The sequence below is a fragment of the Bombina bombina genome, chromosome 3, assembly GCF_027579735.1.
Source record: "Bombina bombina isolate aBomBom1 chromosome 3, aBomBom1.pri, whole genome shotgun sequence".
Lineage (NCBI taxonomy): Eukaryota > Metazoa > Chordata > Amphibia > Anura > Bombinatoridae > Bombina > Bombina bombina.
In genome coordinates, this window is record NC_069501.1 from 49,254,790 (window position 1) to 49,275,879 (window position 21,090).

General features: G+C 40.2%; 1 protein-coding gene across 3 annotated transcripts in view; it reads left to right on the forward strand.

Moving 5' to 3' along the window:
- QTRT2 (queuine tRNA-ribosyltransferase accessory subunit 2) overlaps positions 1-20,360 on the forward strand; it is an 80,256-nt gene extending 59,896 nt beyond the window's left edge. For all 3 annotated transcript variants that reach the window (XM_053705835.1, XM_053705836.1, XM_053705837.1), the window contains 2 exons: positions 14,281-14,401; positions 19,956-20,360. In XM_053705835.1, the coding sequence (XP_053561810.1) occupies positions 14,281-14,401; positions 19,956-20,187 (353 nt within the window). In that variant the 3' untranslated portion in view covers positions 20,188-20,360. The remainder of the gene's footprint in view (positions 1-14,280; positions 14,402-19,955) is intronic.
- Positions 20,361-21,090: the final 730 nt, after the last annotated feature.

Consider the following 21,090-nt stretch of genomic DNA (forward strand, 5'->3'; position numbering starts at 1 on the left):
TTAATCTAATCAATAGGCATACACCTCCAGGTCTGCTACACCATGGTTTGCTTCCATAAAATGTAATGCAACTGGGTGGTCACTTTTTCTATTCTTCATTGCCGGTCTTATTGTGGATTTATGATTGGCAATCCTATCCTTTAGGGGGCACTCCGTTTTCCCAACATACATCAGCCCACACAGCACTTACTTGTATACACCACCATTGCAGATGAACAGGTCAAACGGTGGTTTAAGCGCATCATCTTACCCGTACGTGGTTGTCCAAAAGTGTCAAGCTATTACAAGTGACACACCCATCAGATCTATAACAGCCAACTCTGGCTTCCCAGCTTCTCTGTATATAGCTTCCAACCTGTTCAGTTTTTACCAGTAGATCCTTGAGGTTGTTGCCCCTTTTAAAACTTACTAGTGAACGTTCACCTAACACTTTGTTAAGTGCAGGATCACTCTGAAGCAGATGCCAGTTCTTATAGATGGCTTTCTTTATTTTTAAAGACTGCAAACTATAATTATGGGAAAAACACATAATGGGGGCTGAATCATTGGGATTAGTAGTACTCCTGGTCCCTTGTGTGGCAACCAGTCTAGCTCTGTTTAGACACGACTGTTGGTAACCTCTGGTTAAAAATCCATCCATCATCTCTAACTCTATTTTTTCCCTCACTGCAGGGTTTGAAACTATCCTATTAGATCTGACTAATTGGTAAGCTATGAACCAATCTTCTCGGGTGAAAGCTAGATGTCAATAATGAAGTATTCCTGTCAGTCTCCTTGGAATATAAATCAGTAGTTAGATTCTCTTCTTGTCTAATAATCATGACATCTAGATAATTCAGATAAGAATAACTAGCACTCATGGTAAAAAGAATCATAGAATCAATTCCATTCAATTTGTTAATGAAGTCAGTTAAATCGTTCATTGATCCTGTCCAAATTAGGAACAAATCGTCAATATACCTACAGTACATGTCAATAAACTGTGAATATAAAGGGTCACTCAGGATATGTCTCTTTAATAATCATACATGAACATGTTGGCAAATGAAGGTGCTACGTTAGAACCCATCGCGGTCCCCATTTTTTGCATATAATAATCCATTTCAAATTTGAAATAATTTGTTAAGAATGAAGCTCAGTAATTTGTGTATACATTACATCAGGTCCCTCATATTTTTCATTCATGGAGATCGTATCCCCCACTATCTTAATTCCCTCCTTTTATAGGGATATTGGTATATAGACTTGAAACATCTAATATCACAAATATAATATCCTGGGATTTGCTCAAAGTAACACAATTTAATAATTTCAAAAAGTGTCCTGTGTCTTTAATAACTGTGTCCAATTCCCAGACACATGGCTGAATGTAGTAATCTATGTATTAGGCTAATGGTTACATGAGCGAACCCCTGGCAGAAATAATGGGACGACCCGGGGGATTAATGGGATCCTTATGTATTTTGGGGATACAATGGAGTATAGGTCTAATAGGGTGTTTTTGTGTGAGGTATTGTGCTGTATCTTCATCAATGTATCCTTTATTCAATCCCTCTTCAATAAGTGTGTATGCCTCCTTCTCAATAGTTAAAGTAGAGTCAACTTGCAATTTTTCATATACCCTGGTGTCCTGTAGTTGTAACATTACTTAATTTCTATATTTATCATAATCCAGTACTACAAATCCTCCCTACCTTATCTGCCCATGAGTGCTAGTTATTCTCATCTGAATTATCTAGAATTCATAATTATCTAGATGTCATGGTTATTAGACAAGAAGAGAAACTAACTACTGATTTATATTCCAAGGAGACTTACAGGAATACTATTGGCATCTAGCATTCACCCGAGGAGATTAGTCAGATCCATAGAATTAAGAGGATAGTTTCAGACCCTGCAGTGAGGGGGGAAAAAAAAGAGAGATTGAGATGATGGATAGATTTTTGGCCAGAGGTTACCAACAGTCGTATCTAAACAGAGCTCGACTGGTTGCCACATAAGGGACCAGGAGTACTACTAATCCCAATGATTCACCTCCCTTATGTGTTTTTTTTCCTAATTATAATTTGCAGTCTTTAAAAATGAAGAAAGCCATCTATAAGAAATGTCATCTGCTACTGAGTGATCCTGCACTCAACAAAGTGTTAGGTGAAATGGGTGTGTCACTTGTAATAGCTTGATTATTGGGGACACTTTTGGACACCCATGTACAGGTAAGATGATGTGCTTAAACCACCGTTTGACCTGTTCGCCTGCGATGGTGGTGTATATAATTAAGTGCTGTGTGGGCTGATGTATGTTGGAAAAACAGAGCGCCCCCTAAAGGATAGGATTGCCAATCATAAATCCACGATAAGACAGACAATAAAGAATAGAAAAGTGACCTCCCAGTTGCATTACATTTTATGGAAGCAAACCATGGTGTAGCAGACCTGAGGTTTATGTATGTATGTATTGTGTACTTGTATAGCGCAGCTAATCACCCATAAGGGTCTCAAGGCGCTGCTCATTTTATCAACCTCAGAAGGATGAAAGGCTGAGTGGACCTTGCCATGGATCGAACCTGCAACCCTTGGGTTGCTACAGAGCTCAGCCACAGTGCCTTAGCATGCTGAGCTATCTGTCCGGCCTCCTATTGATTAGATTAAACGCCATCCAAGAGGGGGTGACATTAGGAGACAGTCTGTAGAAAAGTGAAATGCATTTATAGGCTGAAAACAATGGCCCCGTGGGGGTTAAATAAACTGTTTTCTCTCTGAATGATGTGTACCTGCTGCTTTATGTAAAATACATGTGAATCCTATGCCTGATATTATAATGTTTATAGTGTACATATTCAAGCATTCCTGATCCTCTGCAATTAGGTTAGTGATAAATTAACTAAGTGCCACGTCTTACGATATATAATGTTAGTGGATTTAAGTATTTGTATGATTACTTTATTTTGTTACATCGCTAGTGACTGTCCCATACTGATCTGACTTATAAATTCAGTTTTTTCATTGATATTCTGCTATTTGCTGTTTTTTTCACAGATAACATTTTTTGTTTGTGGTTACCTTGACAACCTTGTAGCCTTATAGCCTGTTGATTGGTTAATGTTCCGGTTATGGAACTTAAATTCCAGTGGATGTGAGTAGGGAATATGTGAGTGCCGGACCCGGATCAGGTATGACATCACTTCTGGTAACACGATGTTCTGTATACATGCTGTGTTTCGTTTGGAATATGTAAGTAACATTTAATCTTGTTTTATGTATATATTTTTTGACAGATTATACCCTTGACAACGGTCTAATGTGAAGACCTAAACGTTGGGAGATTGATATATCGGATTGTACCGGAAATAAAGCAAATTAATTGTTACGAAGGTCTAATCACCGGCAGTTTGCACATTAAGGGAGTGCATAGGCATGAGATATATATATATTTGACTTATATATATGTTACAGTTAAAGTGCAGAATCAGTTAATGTGCAGATTAACTGATTTGCTCAGTTAACGTGCAGAATCTGCACTTTACCTATGTAATGTGCACATTAACTGCTTCCGTGTAGTTAAAGTGAGAAAAGTTTGTTTCTCTCATGTAAACTGTTTATTGAAAAACAATTTCGGCCGAGGGCAGATACGCTCCAGAGTGCTCTGTTCTAGAGCACTCTGTTCTAATCAGAGCCTCGGGCGCCACAACTGCCTCTGGGAACCTTACCATGGGTCACAGCCCGCACGTCTTGAAATTCTCTGTCTGGGAAATTATCTATCGAATCTATCTATGTAATTCAAAGTGTCACCAATTTTTAGACTGCACAAATAAGTAAGCAATTGCAAATTCATTTCCTATATCAAATCTAAAAACTGCAATACAATAATTTGTGACTGCAAATTCATTTCCTAGATCTAATATTTTAAACCGTTTGATTGTTTGTATTATATTTTTTTTAATTGTTATAGTTGAGTTTAACGAAATAAATAAAGAACATGATGTTAAATAATAACATTATGTTAATTTCATTAATTGTTAGAGTTGATTTTAACTAAATAAATATAGAACATGATGTTAAATAATAGTTGAGTTTAACGAAATAAATAAAGAACAGAATGTTCCGATTTTGGCCGAGGGCAGATACGCTCCAGAGTGCTCTGTTCTAATCAGAGCCTCGGGCGCCGCAACTGCCTCTGGGGACCTTACCATGGGTCCCAGCCCACACATCTTGAAATTCTCTGTCTGGGAAATTATCCATCTTTGGAATCTATCTATTTATTATAGATTCGATAGCCGAAATCGGAGCATTCTGTTCTTTATTTATTACATTCTTCTGCTTCTTTTTCAATAAACAGTTTACATGAGAGAAACAAACTTTTCTAAAAAGCTAAAATGCTTTTTTTTTGCACTTTAACTAGTGCCTAGTAGGTAATGTGCAGATTACCTAGGTAATGTGAGAAATTAAACAATTGTTCTGCACTTTAACTGATCACCCTAGTTAATCTGCAGATTAACTGATTTCTGCACTTTAACTGTAACATATATACACATACAAATACTTACACATATGTATGTATCTCTGTGTTAAAGCCCTTTGCAGCCTTTTTTGTCTTACACCTGGGACCTCATTTTTTTTTATCCCTATTAACTTTTTAAACCACATTTTGAATAATTATTGTCATACAGTGTTGTTGTGAATGTAACTGCACTTTTACATGTATTTTTAAAAGTGTTTGGTGCAATCTTTTTGTCTTGCATAACAGTTATCCAGAGCTCTGAAGTCGCTCTAACCTGACGTGTGTTAAATTCAATTGCGCTCAAGTGAATACTTTTACTTTCAATTCATAATACACGCGCTACTTCCAACGTGCACAAAGATCCATGATATAAGTAAACCAAAAAAGAGAACAGTCCCTATATAATAGTGCACAGTGCCCACATATATTCCAAACATGACGGTAAATAATACAGCAGAGTTTCCTTAGCCCCTAACGGTAAGAGTCACAAGTAAAGTCTAAATACGTTAAAAAGACTTACTGAGGTCCAACGTCTCTTCTCCGTTCAGATGGGCAGTCTAGGGTCCTCCCTTCCCGCCAAGATGCAATCCTCCTCCAGCTGTTCTGACAAGCCATAAACGTAACAGCATCTACACACAAGCAAGGCTCCCCCTACTCTTAATGTTATAACATCCACCTGCAAACCGCAGAAGAGGAGTCCCAATCCTCCACTGATCCTAAACAAATCCAGAGCGAGTCAGGGGATGAAAAGTTTAATAGAAAACTTTATTTCAAAATTAAAAGTCCATAACTGGATTAAGAGACCAGTGCAGCATCGGTCTTACGCGTTTCAGTGTGCGCCTTCCTCATAGACCGTGCTGCAACTGGCCAAACAGCCTCATTAAGTACATATGAGATCATGTGACGTATATGTTCGATTAAAAGAAAAACTTAACACTATACTAGCATTAACAGACTCCTCATTAGCATACAGATATGTATAGTTAGGCAAAAGTATAAATAAGCACAAAACAGTGTACTATACTAAGATTACAATAGGATTCAGATAGCGAACAACTTTACATATTTAGATATGCTGAATTATCTATCATTTATTTAGATAGACAAACCAAGCGTGTTTTCTTATGGCTAAATTTGCTTAGATATAAAAACAATATGTCCTTATAATTAGTCTGCAAACAAATATGTAGAGACCAAATGCCTAATTCTTGTGGACCATACGAGTTAGTTGTCTGTTCATTAGCCAATTATAGAGAACCTCATCTTAGTTATCTCCATTTCACCAAACATTCTGTATTGCTCAATGATAGTCAACTTTTTAAATCTTATACTCCATTGAATTCTAACATCCTAAGGAGTAGATAAGAGTCACAATATTCTATACATAATTTATCATAGTTTATCATACACTTTACTAATTCAAAATATATATACATATAGAAACAGAACCAAAAATAGTAATCTGACTAGATATTATTACTAATTTAGATTATAAAGAGTGTATATATGTAACTGTATTTCCCTATTGAGAGAGAAGGTCTAGCCAACATTAATGGATATATCATTTAAATATGATGTACTTTAAAAATGAAACTTACACTTTAATGGGGAACAGTTAATTATTCCCAAAAGTTTAGTTTTAACCTCACTAGGAGCCAGAATATTACCCATAGTTTTATTTCTCCTGGACACACATTTACATCCGTGTTTTACCCATGGGTGAAGCCTCATCACCTTGTAAAATTGGCATACATTTCTGAATAATCAGAGATTTCTTCAAACTGGTTACTATAATTGGTGACGAAGGTTGGCTTGTCCTCTCCTAATCCCTTTTTATATCTGCTGTTTGTGTGGATCATAGAGTTCCTATCCATACTCTCTACCTCTTTATTGGCTTTATCAATAAGATATGTAGGGTAACCCCTTTGTCTAAAATGTTCCCTAACATTACAAGTTTGTTACTTAAATATCTCCTCAGATGAACAATTCCTAATATATTCTCCTTTTAGTATCCCATGTCTCGTGTGCCTAGGGTGCATGCTCTTAGCATGTAAAATACTATTTCCCGCTATTTCCTGTGTAGGCGTGTTTAGGAAAGTGTATGAGAAACTATGTATAGAATATTGTGACTCTAATCTACTCCTTAGGATGGTAGAATTCAATGGAGTATAAGATTTAAAAAGATGACTATCATTGAGCAATACAGAATGTTTGGTGAAATGGAGATAACTAAGCTGAAGTGCTCTATAATTGGCTAATGAACAGACAACTAACTTGTATGGTCCACAAGAATTAGGTATTTGGTCTCTACATATTTGTTTACAGACTAATTATAAGGACATATTGTTTTTATATCTGAGCAAATTTAGCCATAAGAAAACACGCTTGGTTTGTCTATCTAAATAAATGATAGATAATTCAGCATATCTAAATATGTAAAGTTGTTCGCTATCTGAATCCTACTGTAATCTTAGTATAGTGCACTGTTTTGTGCTTATTCATACTTTTGTATAACTATACATATCTGTATGCTAATGAGGAGTCAGTTAATGCTAGTATAGTGTTAAAGGGCCACTAAACCCAAAATCTTTTTCATGATTCAGATAGAGAATAGAAATTTAAACAACATTCCAATTTACTTCCATAATTTATTTTTCTTCATTTTTTAAATATCCTTGTTTGAAGAAAAAGTGCAGCAACCAATCAGCAGCTAGTGAGCATATCTAGATATGCTTTTCATCAAAGAATATCAAGAGAATAAAACAAATTAGATAATATAAGTAAATTAGAAAGATGTTAAACATTGCATTCTCTTTCTAAATCATAAAAGAAAAAATGTGGGTGGCATGTCCCTTTTAAGTTTTTCTTTTAATCGAACATATACGTCACATGATCTCATATGTACTTAATGAGGCTGTTTGGCCAGCCCGGTCTGTGAGGAAGGCGCAAGCTGAAACACGTAAGACCAATGCTGCACTGGCCTCCTGATCATGTTATGGACTTTTCATTTTGAACTAAAGTATTTTTTTTTAATCTTTTCATCCCCTGACTCGCTCTGGATTTGTTTTGGAGCCATGATATAACCCTTATTGCTCGCACACAACAGTTCGAGCCCCACTTGTAATCTAGCCCTTAATGGTACAGCTAACATAAAATGTGATTCTTTGTAATCTGTTTAAAGGAACAGTCTAGTCAATATTAAACTATCATGATTCAGATAGAGCATGCAATTTTAAGCAACTTTCTAATTTACTTTTAATATCAATTTTTATTGCTGATTGGTATCTAAATGTAGCCACTAAATCGGCATGTGCTAACCAGGTGCTGAACCAAAAATAGTCCGGCTCCTAAGCTTACATTCTTGCTTTTTCAAATAAAGATGCCAAGAGAACGAAGACAAATTATAATCGGAGTAAAATAGAAAGTTGCTTAAAATTGCAGCTCTATCTGAATCATGGAAGTTTAATTTTGACTTGACTATTCCTTTAATTATACATAGCAAAAAGAACTGTAATATGCTTTCATTATTTATTTTGCCTCCTTTTCTGTAATGCAGATCCCTAACCCTGCAATATGCTACACTGGTTTGCAAGACGATACACATTTTGCAGCTTTTTTTTATAGCAATAATATTTTGTTGCTCATGTGTTTGCTTTACACTGGTTTAAAACCCACAAGCACTCACTCTCCACAAATTCTTACATCAAGCATTGCCTTTCAGCGCTGTTCACACTCAAGCCCTGCTGCGTGCACATGTAAGGAACACGTGAAATACAGGCACCTACTATTCAAATGGACACGTTACACAGAAGGAACACTTGTTGTAGCAAACAATACATATCACACAATCTAAGCTGTAAATAAATAGAGACAAGACAGCAGCGGCACAGACCTATGTTTGATGGCAGCAGTTCTTCTCGAGGGCCCCTCTAACAGCCATCACATATAGCTGTAGCGTAAAAGTGACCCCACACTGCGGATCTTTCGCTTTTTGTCCTTTTCTTGTTAACATTATTAAAGGGATATGAAACCCAAACATTTTCTTTTATGATTAAACTGCTTTCTAGTTTACTTCTATTATAATATTTTCTTGGTTCTCTTGGTATCTTTTGTTGAAAAGCAGAAATGTAAGCTCAGTGTGGATGTGCCTGGAGAACTCTATGGCAGTAGATTTACAAGAAAGCTATCCATGTGCAAGAGCACTAGAGCGCAGCACTATTTCCTGCCATGTAGTGCTCCAGATGCCTACCTAGGTATCCCTTCAACAAAGAATATCATGGGAACAAAGCAAATTTGATAATAGAAGGAAATTGGATTTATATTTTTTTATTGTATGTTCTGTCGCAAAAGAAAATATTTGGGTTTCACACCAAGTCATTGTTGACTTCACAGTAATGGCAGTAAGTGGTGGGAACCTGCTTTTCTGATCCGTAACTCATGAGTGTAAGTTTATGGTGCTGTTTTATTTCAAGGGGTATAGTGGTGAAAGTTGCACGAGCGCATTACAGTTTTAAATAGAAGCATTGTTTGCTATATATTTGTATTAGTAAAATGCTTCTAGTAAATGCTGTCAGTGCTGTCTAAGCGGCATTTGCTGCTCACTCCCAGTGCACCTTAAAGGGACAGTCTAGTCTAAAATAAACTTTCATGATTCATATAGGGCATGTCATTTTAAACAAGTTACCAATGTATTTTATCACCAATTTTGCTTTGATCTCTTGGTATTCTTAGTTGAAAGTGAAACCTAGGAGGTTCATATGCTAATTTCTTCTTATCTGAATGCATTTTGTCATTTTTTTCACCTCTAGAGGGTATTAGTTCATGTGTGTCAAATAGTTAACACTGTGCTCGTGCGCATTGAGTTACCTAGGAGCCAGCACTGATTGGCTATAATGCCAGTCTATCAAAAGAACTGAAATAAAGGGGCAGTTTGCAGAGGCTTAGATACAAGATAATCACAGAGGTAAAAAGTATATTATTATAACTGTGTTAGTTATGCAAAACTGGGGAATGGCTAATAAAGGGATTATATCTCTTTTAAAACAATAAAAACTCTGGTGTAGACTGTCCCTTTAATCCGACCCTTGGGCCTTCTGAAAACAGAGGTGGTCTATATTATATCAGTGGTAGCTCAGTTGGCGTCACACAAGGCACCATCGATTGGCTGAGCATTTTGTTAGTTTGCAGGTGCATGCACAGCATTTTGTGTGTGTGCTGCTGAAACAGTGATAAGTGTACTTAAAGCAGCTTTGCTTATACAGGGATAGTGCAGAAATACTTATTTTAAAAATCTAAATGCACTCTTGCTCATTTCAGTTTTGACTAGGATGTCCCTTTTATGGGAAATTCCTTTTTAATTTGTATTAAAGGGACAGTGTAATGGGAAATTGTTTCTCCTTTGCTCTCTTGTTATTCGTTGCTGAAGGAACAGCATTGCACTACTGGCTGCTAGCTGAACATATCTATTCAGCCAATCACAAAAGACAAATGTGTGCAGGCACCAATCAGCAGCTAGCTCCCCCTATTGTAGGATATGTGCGTATTATGGTTCAACAAGGGTTACCAAGAGAACTAAGCACATTTGAAAATAGAAGGGAATTGAAAAGTGTCTTAAAATTACATGCTCTATCAGAATCATGCAAGTTTAATTTTGACTTTCCTTTTCCTTTAAGTATTGGGTATAGAAAAAGTATATAAACGAGAAAGTGTAAAAAAAAATGCTTACAGTAGGGGGGGGTTGGTCAGAGAGGTACTAACATGCTAATTTACCATTATTCTCTGTGTTGGTCTCACTGGGCATATTTAGATAAGGTAAGTAGGATTTTGATGAAGATATTCTTATGAAGTCTGCTTTCCCTGTATATTCAGTCAATTTGATTGAATTGTGGTTTCAATTAGCAGAAACATCTATGTCATATACAAAAATATATGCTATGTACTCCTAGGGCCCTAATACTGGAGCTGAGGTCAGGGCAGCAGCTCATTGCTGATAATTATTAAGAAAAAGGGATTTGCATGCATTTGATATACTGGGTATTTGTATTCTATACCTCCTGCAACCACAACAGTTTGATGGTTTATCTGAGGAATGGGATCAGCACATTTTTGATTTACTCCATCTTACTCATCTGTCTGTTTACCCCCTTAACACATCTCCACTTGTCACCCTTCCTCTACCCCTGTTCATTCCAAATCCTCCCCCTCTCACCAGCCTTCCTCTACCCCTCCTCATCCTAAATCCTCCCCCTCTCACCAGCCTTCCTCTACCCCTGTTCATTCCAAATCCTCCGCCTCTCACCAGCCTTCATCTACCCCTCCTCATCCAAAATCCTCTCCCTCTCACCAGCCTTCATCTACCCCTCCTCATCCAAAATCCTCCCCCTCTCACCAGCCTTCCTCTACCCCTCCTCATCCTAAATCCTCTCCCTCTCACCAGCCTTCCTCTACCCCTCCTCATCCTAAATCCTCTCCCTCTCACCAGCCTTCCTCTACCCCTCCTCATCCTAAATCCTCCCCCTCTCACCAGCCTTCCTCTACCCCTCCTCATCCTAAATCCTCCCCCTCTCACCAGCCTTCCTCTACCCCTCCTCATCCTAAATCCTCCCCCTCTCACCAGCTTTCCTCTACCCCTCCTCATCCTAAATCCTCCCCCTCTCACCAGCCTTCATCTACCCCTACTCATCCAAAATCCTCCCCCTCTCACCAGCCTTCCTCTACCCCTCCTCATCCTAAATCCTCTCCCTCTCACCAGCCTTCCTCTACCCCTCCTCATCCTAAATCCTCTCCCTCTCACCAGCCTTCATCTATCCCTCCTCGTCCTAAATCCTCCCCTCTCACCAGCCTTCATCTACCCCTCCTCATCCTAAATCCTCCCCCTCTCACCAACCCTTCTCTACCCCTCCTCATCCTAAATCCTCTCCCTCTCACCAGCCTTCCTCTACCCCTCCTCATCCTAAATCCTCTCCCTCTCACCAGCCTTCCTCTACCCCTCCTCATCCTAAATCCTCTCCCTCTCACCAGCCTTCATCTATCCCTCCTCGTCCTAAATCCTCCCCTCTCACCAGCCTTCATCTACCCCTCCTCATCCTAAATCCTCCCCCTCTCACCAACCCTTCTCTACCCCTCCTCATCCTAAATCCTCTCCCTCTCACCAGCCTTCCTCTACCCCTCCTCATCCTAAATCCTCTCCCTCTCACCAGCCTTCCTCTACCCCTCCTCATCCTAAATCCTCACCTTCTCACCAGCCTTCCTCAACCCCTTCTCATCCTCAGCCCTCTTTGCAGCATTTTACTGCCCTTGTCCAAAATCTTCCTCCTTAATTTACCTCTTCTCCCTTTCAAAACTTTTCCTCTTGTTAGTCTTCCTAGGCCCCTTTTCAACCCAAAACCTCCCCCTATTACCAGTTCTTCATCCCAAGTTTTTCCTCCTGCATACCTTTCCCCTGCCACATTTATTAAAAACCAGGAGGCCACATACACTTTATTCATTAATACTACAACTGTTTTACACTTTTTGTTATTCTCATGACATTTATTACATACCTAAATACCTAAATACACTTTTAAAAACAACTATAGCTTTTATTAGAAGCATTTTTGCTAATGCATGCATATTACAGAACTGCTTCTGTTCAATGCCGGAATGCACCCATGTGGTTTCCAATTTTGGCTGTAATATCCCTTTAATATAACTGTGTTGGTTATGCAAAACTGGGGAATGGGTAATAAAGGGATTATCTATATGTCATATACAAAAATATATGCTATGTACTCCTAGGGCCCTAATACTGGAGCTGAGGTCAGGGCAGCAGCTCATTGCTGATAATTATTAAGAAAAAGGGATTTGCATGCATTTGATATACTGGGTATTTGTATTCTATACCTCCTGCAACCACAACAGTTTGATGGTTTATCTGAGGAATGGGATCAGCACATTTTTGATTTACTCCATCTTACTCATCTGTCTATTTACCCCCTTAACACATCTCCACTTGTCACCCTTCCTCTACCCCTGTTCATTCCAAATCCTCCCCCTCTCACCAGCCTTCCTCTACCCCTCCTCATCCTAAATCCTCCCCCTCTCACCAGCCTTCCTCTACCCCTGTTCATTCCAAATCCTCCGCCTCTCACCAGCCTTCATCTACCCCTCCTCATCCAAAATCCTCTCCCTCTCACCAGCCTTCATCTACCCCTCCTCATCCAAAATCCTCCCCCTCTCACCAGCCTTCCTCTACCCCTCCTCATCCTAAATCCTCTCCCTCTCACCAGCCTTCCTCTACCCCTCCTCATCCTAAATCCTCTCCCTCTCACCAGCCTTCCTCTACCCCTCCTCATCCTAAATCCTCCCCCTCTCACCAGCCTTCCTCTACCCCTCCTCATCCTAAATCCTCCCCCTCTCACCAGCCTTCCTCTACCCCTCCTCATCCTAAATCCTCCCCCTCTCACCAGCTTTCCTCTACCCCTCCTCATCCTAAATCCTCCCCCTCTCACCAGCCTTCATCTACCCCTACTCATCCAAAATCCTCCCCCTCTCACCAGCCTTCCTCTACCCCTCCTCATCCTAAATCCTCTCCCTCTCACCAGCCTTCCTCTACCCCTCCTCATCCTAAATCCTCTCCCTCTCACCAGCCTTCATCTATCCCTCCTCGTCCTAAATCCTCCCCTCTCACCAGCCTTCATCTACCCCTCCTCATCCTAAATCCTCCCCCTCTCACCAACCCTTCTCTACCCCTCCTCATCCTAAATCCTCTCCCTCTCACCAGCCTTCCTCTACCCCTCCTCATCCTAAATCCTCTCCCTCTCACCAGCCTTCCTCTACCCCTCCTCATCCTAAATCCTCTCCCTCTCACCAGCCTTCATCTATCCCTCCTCGTCCTAAATCCTCCCCTCTCACCAGCCTTCATCTACCCCTCCTCATCCTAAATCCTCCCCCTCTCACCAACCCTTCTCTACCCCTCCTCATCCTAAATCCTCTCCCTCTCACCAGCCTTCCTCTACCCCTCCTCATCCTAAATCCTCTCCCTCTCACCAGCCTTCCTCTACCCCTCCTCATCCTAAATCCTCACCTTCTCACCAGCCTTCCTCAACCCCTTCTCATCCTCAGCCCTCTTTGCAGCATTTTACTGCCCTTGTCCAAAATCTTCCTCCTTAATTTACCTCTTCTCCCTTTCAAAACTTTTCCTCTTGTTAGTCTTCCTAGGCCCCTTTTCAACCCAAAACCTCCCCCTATTACCAGTTCTTCATCCCAAGTTTTTCCTCCTGCATACCTTTCCCCTGCCACATTTATTAAAAACCAGGAGGCCACATACACTTTATTCATTAATACTACAACTGTTTTACACTTTTTGTTATTCTCATGACATTTATTACATACCTAAATACCTAAATACACTTTTAAAAACAACTATAGCTTTTATTAGAAGCATTTTTGCTAATGCATGCATATTACAGAACTGCTTCTGTTCAATGCCGGAATGCACCCATGTGGTTTCCAATTTTGGCTGTAATATCCCTTTAATATAACTGTGTTGGTTATGCAAAACTGGGGAATGGGTAATAAAGGGATTATCTATATTTTTAAACAACAATTCTGGTGTAGACTGTGACTTTAATGGGGTAGTTGCAGTTCTCAGCACACATTATACAGCAACTATTGAATAGTGCCACTGAGGGCCAATTTGGGGCCACAGAGCAGCTGGGGTATCCTGTCGCATTTTGTGTGTTGCTTCTTCCTGTCTTTATGTCTCTAAACATTGTTGGGTAACCTTGTTATACTCTTTTACAGTTCTGGGGAAGACTGAGATCTGTGACACAGAGAGGAATGGGGGCACTGGAACAGCGAGTGCGCAATCTGAAAACGAATGTGAAGGAATTACATCATTTGAGATATGCTTGAAGGATAAAAGGTAGCTTCTGTAATGCTATTCGCTTGTCACCTACCTGCAGCACCTCTTTCTCTCAGGGCCTGAGTCTCTAAAGCTCTCTGCTGAGATTGTTTAAAAAGAAAGTGTCACAAGGACCTTCATAGGATCTGGGAAATTTTAAATTTTAACTTGAAATTCCTTACATTTCTGTGTGTTAGGTAGAGGCGCATGTTACAGTATAGGGCGCAATAAAAGAAGCAATATTAAAATTATAATTAATTACACTTTAGAAATCCTATTAATATTATGTACGTGAAATAATATTAAAAGTACACAGCAACATTTAAATGACACAGTAAAATTCTAAAAGTACTCAGGAAAAAATATATTTAATGTATAATGTCATTTCAAAACAAAAGTAACAATTCTACCAAAAAGTATAAAATTTAAAGCATACTTATTAGTCTGGCAGACTCACAGGTTCGGTTGTATTTTCTAAGCATTTTAGCCCAGCCGGTCTCACTATTTTATCTCTCCAAATGTAAGATATCAAGGTTGTCTCATATTGCACAATGATAGAAAAAGACATATATGAAAAATAAGAAATGAACCCAGGTTAAAGCACACTGGAAGCTTCACGGTTTGATTTGTATTTGTTATGAGCACCAGGTGTTAAATTCACTCTGTCCTGTGAGATTCTCAATTCCTGATAACCTCATTACTTGGTGTAGAAGGCAGCTCGCCACTCTTCAGGAATTCCAGGTTTAGCCTTTTATCAAAAATTAGTCAAGTCTGTTTATAAGAAAGCCAGGAAGATTCTTAGATGTGGAACCTGTATAATAGTCCTGCATTACAGTTTAATATGACTCGGTACTGCTTGTTTAAAATCAGTGTACAAACACTGTGCAGTTGTTATATTTTGTATGTTTGTATAGAGCAGATGGGCCCAAATGAGAGATCTCTAGGTTTCTAAATGCTAACAGCAGATCACATGGATATTGGGCATTTTCCCCAAATCCATCAGAGATAATATAAGACAGAAAAAAAAGAGATTGGGTATCCTCGTACATACTTTTACCCTGTTTAGTGGGAAAAATATCTGGTTTATAAAATTTCTAACTCTTGGGATACATATTTTTTTTATGGCAACGGTGTCTTTGGTTTGGGTAGTATATTGTTATTTTGCAGCCTATAGGCATTGCTATTTCAGCACTTAAAACACCACTTTGGGACATGCCACATTGCTGTGAGTGTTGTGTCACATGATTTTGAAAAAAGATGCAATAAAATGAAGAATTTTTAAATACTCCTTTTCTTTAACAAGATAAGATGAGTCCATGGATTTCATCCTTACTTGTGGGATATCGCCTCCTGGTTAGCAAGTAAGTTAGACAGATATTTGGAAGTTCCTTCTTACTCAGACGTCTTTCCAGTTCCTAAAAGGATTTCAGAGATTATTGCAAAGGAATAGGGAAGACCAGGTATTCCTTTTTCTCCTTCGCCTGTATTTAAAAAGATGTATCCTATAGCTGACGCTATTAAGCATTCTTGGCAGACGGTCCCTAAAGTAGAGGGGGCTATATCTACCCTGGCCAAGCGAACTACTATTCCTATCGAGGATAGTTGTACCTTTAAAGACCCTATGGATAAGAAGTTAGAGGGTCTTCTTAAGAAGGTTTACATTCACCAGGGATTTCTTTTGCAACCGGCGGCCTGCATTGTTACTGTGACCAGTGCGGCTGTTTTCTGGTTTGATGCTCTAGAGGAGTCTCTTAAGACAGAGACTCCCTTGGAAGAGATACAAGATCGGATTAAAGCTCTAAAGTTAGCTAATTTGTTTATTACGGATGCTTCTCTGCAGATTACTAAATTGGCGGCTAAGAGTTCGGGCTTTGCCATCTTAGCACGTTGGGCTTTATGGTTAAAGTCTTGGTCTGCGGATGTATCATCCAAGTCCAAACTCTTGACTATTCCTTACAAGGGGAAGACCCTGTTCAGGCCTGATTTGAAGGAAATTATTTCAGACATTACGGGAGGCAAGGGTCATCTCCTCCCTCAGGATAAAAAGTCCAAACAGAAAGGGCGACAGAGTAATTTTCGTTCCTTTTGAAATTTCAAGGGGGTTCCCTCTTCCTCTTCCACTAAACAGGAAGGGGATTATTCACAAGCCAAGTTCACTTGGAGACCAAACCAGTCTTGGAGCAAGGGTAAGCAGTCCAAGAAGCAGGCTGGCACTACCAAGTCGGCATGAAAGGGCGGCCCCCGATTCGGGACTGGATCTGGTAGAGGGCAGACTTTCTCTCTTTGTCCAGGCTTGGATAAGAGACGTTCAAGATACCTGGACACTGGACATTGTGTCTCAGGGGTATCAGTTGGAGTTCAAAGATTCCTCCCCCAGAGGAAGGTTTCTTCTTTCATGATTGTCTGTAGACCAGACAAAAAGAGAGGCGTTCTTACGCTGTGTAAGAGATCTCTCCTCCATGGGGGTCATATGTCCTGTTCCAGTACAGGAACAGGGACAAGGGTTTTATTCAAATCTCTTTGTAGTTCCCAAAAAAGAGGGAACAAGTTTCTCAGAGTTCCATCCTTGAAGATGGAAACTTTTCGTACCATTCTTCCAATGATCCAGGAGGGTCAATTTATGACTACCGTGGACCTGAAGGACGCATATCTTCATGTTCCTATCCACAGAGATCATCACAATTTCCTGAGATTTGCCTTTCTGGACAAACATTTTCAGTTTGTGGCCTTTCCTTTCGGTCTGGCCACGGCTCCCAGGATTTTCACAAAGGTTCTGGAGTTCCTGCTGGCGGTTCTAAGACTGCGAGGCATTGCAGTAGCGCCTTATCTGGACGATATTCTGATCCAGGCGTCGTCTTATCAGCTAGCAAAGTCTCATTCCGACATTGTTCTATCCTTCCTGAGGACTCATGGGTGGAAGGTAAATCTGGAAAAGAGTTCTCTAGTCCCACAGACAAGGGTTCCTTTCTTGGGAACTCTAATCGACTCTCTATCCATGAGAATCTTTTTGACGGAGGTTAGAAAATTAAAAATTCTGGATACATGCCGAGCCCTTCAGACCAATCCTCGGCCGTCAGTGGCTCAGTGCATGGAGGTAATTGGTTGATGGTAGCAGCAATGGACATCGTTCCGTTTGCTCGTTTTCATCTAAGGCCTCTGCAACTGAGCATGCTCAGTCAGTGGAATGGAGATTATACAAATTTGTCTCCTCCAAATAACTCTAGATCAGGAGACAAGGGACTCTCTTCTATGGTGGTTGTCGCTGGATCATCTATCCCAGGGGACATGCTTCTGCAGGCCCTCATGGGTGATAGTGACAACGGATGCCAGCCTGATAGGCTGGGGAGCAGTCTGGAACTTCCTAAGGGCTCAGGGTGTATGGACTCAGGCGGAGTCTCTCCTTCCCATAAATATTCTAGAATTGAGAGCAATATTCAATGCGCTTCAGGCTTGGCCTCAGTTGGCTTCGGCTCAATACATCAGGTTCCAGTCGGACAACATAACGACGGTACCTTACATCAATCATCAAGGAGGAACAAGAAGTTCCTTAGCGATGACGAAGGTAACCAGGATAATACAATGGGCGGAGTCTCACTCTTGCCTTCTGTCGGCGATATATCCCAGGGGTGGACAACTGGGAGGCGGATTTTCTGAGCAGACAGACATTTCATCCGGGAGAGTGGGAACTCCATCCGGAGGTATTTTCTAACTTGATCCTCAGATGGGGCAGACTGGAGTTGGATCTCATGGCATCTCGTCAGAATCCAAACTCCCGAGGTACGGGTCCAGGTCCAGGGATCCCCAGGCCGAGCTGATAGATGCCTTGGCGGTGCCTTGGTCTTTCAGCCTAGCTTATGTGTTCCCTCCATTTGCTCTCCTGCCCTGGGTGATTGCTCAAGTCAAACAGGAGAGGGCATCTGTGATCCTCATCGCTCCTGCGTTGCCTTGCAGGACTTGGTATGCCGATCTGGTGGACATGTCATTTCGGCCACCGTGGAAGCTTCCATGGAGGAAAAACCTTCTCATTAAGGGACCCTTCCACCATCCGAATCTAGTTTCTCTGCAGCTAACTGCTTGGAGATTGAACGCTAAATTTTATCTAAGCAAGGTTTTTCTGATTCGGTCATAGATACCTTGATTCAGGCACGTAAGCCTGTTACTAGGAAAATTTACCATAAGATATGGCGTAAATATCTTATGGTAAATTTTGTCTTTTCTCCAAGATGGATCGGAGAAAGGGTTGTCAGCAAGTTCCTTAAAGGGACAGATTTCTGCTTTATCTATTTTGTTGCACAAGCGTCTGGCAGATGTTCCAGATGTTCAGTCTTTTTGTCAGGCTCTGACTAGAATCAGTCCTGTGTTTAGACCAATTGCTCCTCCTTGGAGTTTGAATTTAGTTCTTAAAGTTCTTCAAGGGGTTCCGTTTGAACCTATGCATTCCATAGATATTAAGTTATTGTCTTAGAAAGTTTTATTTTTGGTTGCTATTTCTTCTGCTCGCAGAGTTTCTGAGCTTTCGGCATTGCAATGTGATTCTTCTTATCTTATTTTTCATTCTGATAAGGTGGTGTTACGTACCAGACCTGGTTTTCTTCCTAAGGTTGTTTCAAATAAAAATATTAATCAGGAAATTATTGTTCCTTCCTTGTGTCATAATCCTCCTTCTAAGAAGGAGCGTCTGTTACATAATTTGGACGTGGTCCGTGCCTTGAAGTTCTACTTACAGGCGACTAAGGATTTTCGTCAGTCGTCTTCCTTTTTTTGTCGTTTATTCTGGGAAACGTAGGGGTCAGAAAGCTACGGCTACCTCTTTTTCTTTTTGGCTGAAGAGTATCATCCGTTTTGCATATGAGACTGCTGGACAGCAGCCTCCTGAACGAATTACAGCCCATTCCACTAGGGCTGTGGCTTCCTCTTGGGCATTCAAAAATGATGTTTCTGTTGAACAGATTTGCAAAGCTGCAACTTGGTCGTCTCTTCACACTTTTTCCAAATTTTCCAAATTTGATACTTTTGCCTCATCTGAGGCTGTTTTTGGGAGAAAAGTTCTTCAAGCAGTGGTGCCTTCCATTTAGGTTTCCTGTCTTGTCCCTCCCTTTCATCCGTGTACTATATCTTTGGTATTGTATCCCACAAGTAAGGATGAAATCCGTGGACTCATCGTATCTTGTAAAAGAAAAGGAAATGTATTCTTACCTGATAAATTTGTTTCTTTTACGATACGATGAGTCCACGGCCCACTCTGTGTTTCTAAGACAGGTTTTTAATTTTGTTAAACTTCAGTCACCTTGGCTTTTCCTTTCCCTTCCTAACTTCGGTCGAATGACTGGAGTGGGAGGGAAGGGAGTAGCTATATATACAGCTCTGCTGTGGTGCTCTTTGCCTCCTCCTGCTGACCAGGAGGCGATATCCCACAAGTAAGGATGAAATCCGTGGACTCATCGTATCGTAAAAGAAACAAATTTATCAGGTAAGAATAAATTTCCTTTTTTTGCTTATCTTTACCTGGGAACTGTTGAAATCTTACATTTGCTGTAAGTTACATGTTGCCCTTTATTCTTTCTTATGTCTCCAGGTACCGGGAAGACTTTGGGCCGTTGCTACCGGGCTGCACTTGCTATTGTTGCCGTAACCATACTCGTGCTTATGTTCACCACCTACTCACAGTGAAAGAGCTGCTCGCTGGCATCCTGCTTATAATCCACAACTTCCAGCATTATTTCAGCTTCTTCCGCTCTGTCCGAGGAGCTCTACAAGATGGGAAGCTGGATGTTCTGAAGGAGATAATCAGAAGACAAGCTTCTTGATCAACTATTTTCATGAAAACCTTTATCTTACCAATCTCTTCTCTCACATTAGCAGGACGAGTGCAAATGAATTATCACTTGGGCTTTACATCACAAATACTCATTGTTCATTGTGAATTCCTAATGTATATATGTCTCATATTATTGATCAATTAAAACATTGTTTAATATAATCATTGAGTTCATAGTTTTGTGAATATATTAATCTGAATAGACTTTTGAATTTGCCAGCAATTGTTGTGAATGTATAGTCAATTTAGTTAATGTTTTGTAAACACATTTGTGAAATAGTTATCTACCTTGTAATATTATCTTTTATAGCAGAAAAATGACAGTTTACACACAAACTCCCAAACGTAAACACATGAGGGTAACCAATCACCTCATAGATGAAATACATTGTATGCACTCGAGCCACTGTGTGGAATGAAAGAAGCAAAAGCAGACAAAATAAAGCAATTAATTTAGTTGGTGTGATTAATTGGGAAATAGGCGTTTCAGGTATTTTTTTATTCCGGAACAGGTCTGTGGCTTCTTGTCACACTATCTCCTAGACTTGTAGAATGGGTGAATTTGGTTGATGGCTACTTGGGAAGTGGACATTTCAAACATTTTTTACACAAAACACTCTTTGGATCAGAATGGGCACTTGGATGTGGAGTCTGTGACAGCTCTGATGCTTTTTGTCTCGCTCTCCATTCTATCCTTGTTGAATTTGAGGATTTGGTTGGTGTGCCACTTCTTGGGAAATGGGCAAATAAACTTTATTTTACTTGGCTGTGGATTCCGTGACACATCTTTGTCTTATTGTTTGTCTGCTTCCTAGTCTTGTGGAATGGGTGAATGTTTGGTGTCTCTACTTGGGAAATGGGTGTTCCTGGCCTTTCTATGCAAAGCATGGAG